This window comes from Phytophthora parasitica, assembly GCF_000247585.1.
Source record: "Phytophthora parasitica INRA-310 unplaced genomic scaffold supercont2.86, whole genome shotgun sequence".
Lineage (NCBI taxonomy): Eukaryota > Oomycota > Peronosporomycetes > Peronosporales > Peronosporaceae > Phytophthora > Phytophthora nicotianae.
Genome location: NW_008649072.1, coordinates 25,235 through 31,468, shown reverse-complemented (window position 1 = coordinate 31,468; position 6,234 = coordinate 25,235). Strand labels below are relative to the sequence as shown.

General features: G+C 52.8%; 4 protein-coding genes across 4 annotated transcripts; 2 read left to right on the top strand and 2 right to left on the bottom strand.

Annotated features, from left to right (window-relative positions):
- Window positions 1–3,635, bottom strand: PPTG_18423 (hypothetical protein). Its single transcript, XM_008916547.1, has one exon. The coding sequence runs from the start codon at window positions 1,438–1,440 to the stop codon at window positions 373–375; it is 1,068 nt and encodes a 355-aa protein (XP_008914795.1). The 5' UTR covers window positions 1,441–3,635; the 3' UTR covers window positions 1–372.
- On the top strand, window positions 1,379–4,954 carry PPTG_18422 (hypothetical protein). The gene is made up of 2 exons (XM_008916546.1): window positions 1,379–1,480; window positions 1,591–4,954. The coding sequence occupies exons 1-2, from the start codon at window positions 1,439–1,441 to the stop codon at window positions 3,655–3,657; spliced, it is 2,109 nt and encodes a 702-aa protein (XP_008914794.1). The 5' UTR covers window positions 1,379–1,438; the 3' UTR covers window positions 3,658–4,954.
- Window positions 3,664–4,800, bottom strand: PPTG_18421 (hypothetical protein). The gene has a single exon (XM_008916545.1). It carries the CDS (start codon window positions 4,716–4,718, stop codon window positions 3,966–3,968), a length of 753 nt encoding a protein of 250 aa, XP_008914793.1. The 5' UTR covers window positions 4,719–4,800; the 3' UTR covers window positions 3,664–3,965.
- A 735-nt stretch (window positions 4,955–5,689) lies between the features above and the next one.
- Window positions 5,690–6,085, top strand: PPTG_18420 (hypothetical protein; the record flags this gene model as incomplete). Its single annotated transcript, XM_008916544.1, has 1 exon — window positions 5,690–6,085. One exon carries the CDS (start codon window positions 5,690–5,692, stop codon window positions 6,083–6,085), a length of 396 nt encoding a protein of 131 aa, XP_008914792.1.
- Between the last annotated feature and the right edge of the window lie 149 nt (window positions 6,086–6,234).

Below are 6,234 nucleotides of genomic sequence, written 5' to 3'. Positions count from 1 at the left end.
TTTTTTTTAGTATCTCTGCGTTACATCTACAGTCTAGCACTCAAATATTCGATCGGACTTCCCTGACGTGCAAGTCCCACCCAGACCCGTCGAGCTGTAACTGACTAGCTAGTTTCCAGATCCAAGTAATGGAGAAAGATACATGTGCAATAATCCATCGAATGATCCAGCCACTGTAGCACGAACTGTAAAATGCTCCAGAAACCAGCTCTTTATCATTCAACACTGGATCTCTCAGTGATCATCTCTGCAAGTGTTTCATTCATTGTGTCCAAGTCCATTGGTAACTGTACAAGATCTTTTGTTACAGCATCTTTACCTAGCAACAACTTTTCACAAGAACCCATCGTTGAGGTCCATTGTCCCATGCGCTCACTTTCCCACGGGCCACTTGCTTTTCTTCCGCGGCTTAACGCGAGCCTTTTGCTTCCGAGCGTATGCAACCCAGGCGATGATTTCCGGGTGCTGCATAATCTTATCAAGGGTGTTGTACTCGCGTGCTAGCGTCTTGTTGTCCTCCACGGAGTGGATCTTGCTATGACACTGACGACAAATCATGATACAAGTATTGAGGAACTCTTTCGTGTACCCTTTGCGCAGATACTTGGAATGCGTGACCCGCGGGATCACGTGGTGCGCTGTCAGGTTCATAGGTCGCTCGCACATTTCGCACAAACCAGTCATGTCATCCGCGTCTTCACGGCCTGCAACGTCTTCGTCCAGCACCACCTCGTCCTCTCGGACAATCTGCTTCTTGCCAAACTCGATAAACTCTACCTCCACCACAATTGGCCGATCGTCGACTGCACTCTCATCGTCACTGTCATCATTCTCGCCAATGTGCTTCGTGATTCGTGCCGGGTGCCACGCCTCGTCCTCTTCAAGCACCACTAGACAACTTTTGCCAATAGCAAACTGCGTTTCCAGTCGCTCATTGCGCAGTCGCCGCCTCCTAGCGGTGTGGCTTTCCTGATCCTCTTCACTGTCATCCTCACTGCCTAGCAGCACGTCAGCAAGCTGTTCCGCAATTGTTGATAACTGAGCCGCGTCTAGGAACGCCGTTTCCTCCAGCACTTCAGCGAAAGCGGAGACGAGCTTAACTCGGTCTTGACTCATCGTCTCCTCCTCTGCAGTGGCGATCAGCAGCTCCGCCGTGTATTCCAGCTCCTCCACTGTAGCGCCGCCTCTTCCGAAGGTCTCTAGCACCGACACAAGCCGCTGGGACGTCTCCTCAGTTGAGCTGGTTGCGGTGAGCATGGCGTCCTTCTTGATGTGGCAATTGAAAAATGAGACTGACAGACAAAACTTGCCTTTTTGGTGAGTGATGGTCGTTTTTGAAATGGGTTCATAACATGTGCACCACGCCACCAAAACACGAAATAGAGTTTTCGAGAGCGGTAAAACCACAACTACTCCCTCACACCGAGACCTCGTGATCATGGCGACGACGCAACCCCCACGCGTGTTTGGCGTCGACTTCGTACGTGGCTTTATTCTCCATCCTCTTGCAATGCCAGCAGTGTCTATTGCACGCCCTATCTCGCCCAGGTTGCTGACTAATTCACCAAATTGCGTTGTCAATTTAATCAGGGTGCGCAACGATGTGTCGTAGCTGAGAGCAACGGCGACGTAGTGCTCAACGAGCTTGGTGCTATGACCACCGCCACTCTGGTATCCTTTAAGGGCGAGGAGCGTCTTGTGGGCGAGTCGGCCGTGCTCTCATCCAGCACGAACCCTCGCAACACCGTTAGCTTCTTGTCTGGCCTTGTAGGCAAGCACCAACTGGCGGACGTGCAGCGCCAACTTGAGCGACTACCCGGTCACCAGCCCACCTTTGAAGTGGACGAAGCTGGCCGTGTAGTGGCTACAGTGGACTACGGCAAGGACAATAATAAGACGCAGTTCACTGTAGAACAGCTCACTGGTATGCTGTTCGCCAATCTGGCCACGCAGATGAAGAAGCGCTTCCAGGACGAGCCTTTCCATGTGACGTTGGCTGTACCATCAGTATGGGGCGACGAAGAGAAGCGTGCGGTCCGTGTGGCTGCCACAATCGCTAGTATTCCCAGCTTGTCAATCATCTCGCGCGATGCAGCATTGGCTCGTTGCTTCCACTGCAAACATCCCGTTGCGGCTCCCACTGACGGAGATGTCCCCATGGAGACGGCTCGACACATTGCAATTGTCGATATGGGCCACACCAGCACCAGTGTAGCGGTAGTGAAGCTTACTCGTGAAGGTGAGACGCTGCTAGCGACGGAAGCTGATGTGGATCTTGGCGCCGAGACACTTGATCGTCGCCTATTTGAACATTTCCAGAAGGAAGTTGAGACGAAGCATCAGTTGAGCGTGTCATTCCACTCGAAGGGAGGCAAGCGTCTGTTCCAGGCTTGCGAGAAGCTCAAAAAGCTGCTGTCTACTATCGGAGAGGCCAGCGTGACCGTGGAGAACCTTGCTCCTGAGAAAGATATCAACATCTCCATCTCTCGCAATGTATTCGAGGAGTTGTGTGCTTCTGAACGGGCTCGTGTGACTGAGATGCTGCAAAAAGCTCTGGAAACAGCCAAAGACAGTGTTTCCAGTGCTGACATCGCGTCGGTGGAGATCGTGGGCGGTGGCACTCGTATCCCGTTCGTGCAGGAGGCTATTATCGCCGCTTTCCCTGCTGATCAGCAGCGCAACAACGCACTTATCGGTCGTATGCTCGATTCTACCACAGCCATCGCTCTCGGTGCCGCGTTTTCGAGCGAGGCAGTCACGACACCTGTAGACGCTGAAGAGGACGCAGACGCGGCTCGCTATGTGGCGTTGGAGCAGGAATTCCAGGCGCGTGATGCCGAACTGACTGCTATCGCTCACGAGCGTAATGCCATCGAGGCTTTTGTGTACGAGATGCGCTCCAAGAGCAGCGGCAAGCACGGAGATAAACTCGATACTTCCAAGCTGAACCCGCTCTTAGATGCTGCGGAGGACTGGATCTACTCGGAGGAGTCTGAGACTGCCACACTGGACTTGATTCGCACAAAGCATCAGTCGATTGAGACGGAGATTCGCGCTGCTTGTGAGGCTTATTTCTCGGCTGTTGAGGCTGATGAACGTGCGTTGGAGCAGCAGCTTGAATTGGAGTCGCAGAAAGCCGAGGCGGAGCGTCAGGCTGAGGGAGACGAAGACCACGACACGCGTAAACTAAAGAAACCCGAGCGTATGCGTATGGTGGTGAAGAACAAAGAGGAAGGCAACGAGCTTTTCCGTGACGGCAACCACAAACACGCCGCTGCTCGCTACGTGAAGGCTTTGACCCATGCGTCCAAGTTCTTCGATCTCACCGAGGCGGACAAGGAGGAGGTGAGCGCGATCAAGCTCAGTCTGTACCTGAATCTGGCGCAGTGTTACCTCAAGATGGAAAATTACACTAAAACAGTGGCAAACTGCAACGAAGCGCTGGCTCTGGACGCCAAGAGCGTCAAGGCTCTCTACCGTCGCGCTGTGGCGTACGAGAAGGAGAACAAGCTCGAGCAGGCGGCTGACGACGTCAAGGCCGCGCTGGCCCTCGCACCGCAAGACCGCGCCGTCGTCAAGCTCGATGAACGTCTCAAGTTGCGTCTGCGCCGCCAGCTTGACAAGGAAAAGAAAATGTGGAGCAAGGCATTTGCATGAACAATCGTCGCGAAAAACACATGCAAATAGAGACGATGAATGGATGTGGATAAAATTGCAATCATTTTTTCCTAACAACACGGAAACGCACAGTGGCAAAACACAAACTGCAACTTTTTGCGTAGTTTGTTGCTGCCTTCTCTCGCAGTGGTGTTCACAACACGCGCCCCATTCATTCAGGTCGTCACTGTTGCTTTGCTGCTGTGCTTTTCCTTCATTTGTCGAGAACTTCCCGACTCGCACTGACTAATATCTTCAGTGCGCTTGTATCTTCATCCCTTCAGCTCAGAAGGGCAATCTGTCACGTCTTACTGGTTGTCTGGAGCTGTGCATCTGTTGATCCACTTGCGTCGTCGCACCATGGCTAATGTGAAGGGGTCCTTCTGCCAAGGTCCGGAGAAGGACGGCGCATAGATCCAGCCATTGTCGTCTCCCTGCGAGACATCGAGTGTCCATCCTTCGGCCTTGAGATGACTTGGCACCTTGGGCGCGACTTCCTCAAAGGCGTTAGACGAGATATTAGCGTCCGTGACGGAGCTCCATCGCTTGCGTTCGGTCGAGCCGGAAATGTGCGTGTCTGTGGTCCACTTCTTGACAATGTGGTAGCGCTGGTTCTCCCAGAGCTCGAGTATCTGATCCACTTGCTCGTTCGGAGTCACTTTGATCTCTAGGAAGAGCACAGATTTGCGTTTCTGCTTGTCGTAGTCAGGAGGCACCTCTAGCTCGTAAGACACGACTTCGGACTGCTTCTTCTCGAGGAACGGGGCCAGTGCAAGGTTGGCGTTGCCAATGCAGTCGTCCTTCATGAAGCGATCGTAGTCCATCACGTGCACCTCGAGGCATTTCTCCTTGGGGCGGTCTACTTGAAACTGGAAGGTCTCGGCCGGGTCCCAACGCGGGTTGAGGCTGCTGGGCACCACGGAGCTTTTCTGGCTCACGCGCCCCACTTTGAATACCACGTACGGGTCGCTCTTGCCGCCCATGCCCATGAAGCCGAAGTCGCTGGCCGCCAGGTCACCCGCGCGCACCAGCGTCACCTGCAGCGTGTGCATGCCGCTCATGATCTACTGTCTATTCCGCTGTCTTCCAGATCCGGAGTGCGACTGACAGTGTGCGTTGTGGTGTGGCATGGTATGTTGCCTTCTCGTAAGAAAACGGTATACTCGCATGTCGGATACCGTTGCTTCGTCGTAAGTAGACAGTATACGTACGTGCAGATAATGCTAAACGATTGGTCTGAAACGAAGGTCGTAGGGACTGGTGATTCGCTACAAAAACGGACAGTGGAATTTAAAGGCTGAGACACGGGGTTAACCCAGGAGAATTATCCGGTAAAACGTATGCATATCATACATTCTGAAAGCAGGTAAACTTCAACATCGTTTTTGAGTTCTACTGTTTCAACGATGGAACTTTCACCCATGGCAATGCCAAAAGGTTGTTCCTACTAGCTTGGCAACGACAATTGTACCCGTCGGTAATGTTGGGTCCAATTTTTTTTTCCTTCTTGTTACGGCTGCAGGCTGAATGCATGCGGCATGCAATGAAGTCAACATCGCTTTCGCCGTGCGTCTGATTTCCTGTCTCAACAGCGTTGGTCGACCCCACGTTAGCCACGCAAAACTCATAGCACGATTGCGGACGAACACCTCGCCAAAGTTCCACCGCAATCGCCCTTGGCCGCCAAGTTATCAAGTCCAAAAGTGGACAGTCGCCAATGCCACTGGATTCGTGCTGTCCACATACCTACAAGCAAAAACGTACACTGGATATTGCGCTGTATTTGCTAGCGTGTATTCTGCTAGAAGATCGTCGTCGTCTATCCACCGATCAAGTGCCGCACCAAGTTGCCTTTCATGTGGCACAGTGACATCAGGATGAAAACTTGCCAAATTCTTTTAAAGTTGCTCGTCTTTCCGCGTATCCGTTCACGCAACATAGTTCTCTCTCTTTCATTTTCTGACGTTGTTCACTTGTGAAAAGCTCCCGAAGCGGCATCCGACGCTCCATTCCCCCCTTTTCAGCTCTAGCAATGTACGCTGTACACGTGACACTCGTCAAGGCTGTGGACTTGCCGTCCGCCGACTTCAACGGCAAGAGCGACCCGTACGTGGTTTTCCAGCTGGCCAACACGACGCACAAGAGCTCCATGATCCCTGCCAACCTCAACCCGGAATGGAACCCCGAAGAGACTTTCGCCTTCATCGCCGACGACCCCAGCACCGCCGTGCTGGAGGTGAACGTGTTCGACCACGACCGCATCTCCAAGGACGACAAGATCGGTTTCTGCCACGTGCCACTCGCCTCTCTCGTGGACAAACCCGAGTCCGAGGTGCTCATGTACGAGCTGGAGTTGCCCGCGGCTTTCGCCAAGCAGAAGCGTAAAAGCGCCATTATGCTCGAGATCAAGCTGGAAAAGGAGGACTAGAATGTTATCTGGTAGGTGCTTTAACCAACTAAAAAGTTCTTCAGTTTGATGTTCGATCTGGCAGTTGGTTGTTGCGGCTTTTCGAGCTCTGGGACTTGCATGGAAAAGTGCTATGCTAGCTGGTCACTGCTTGTCAATATGGCAGTATG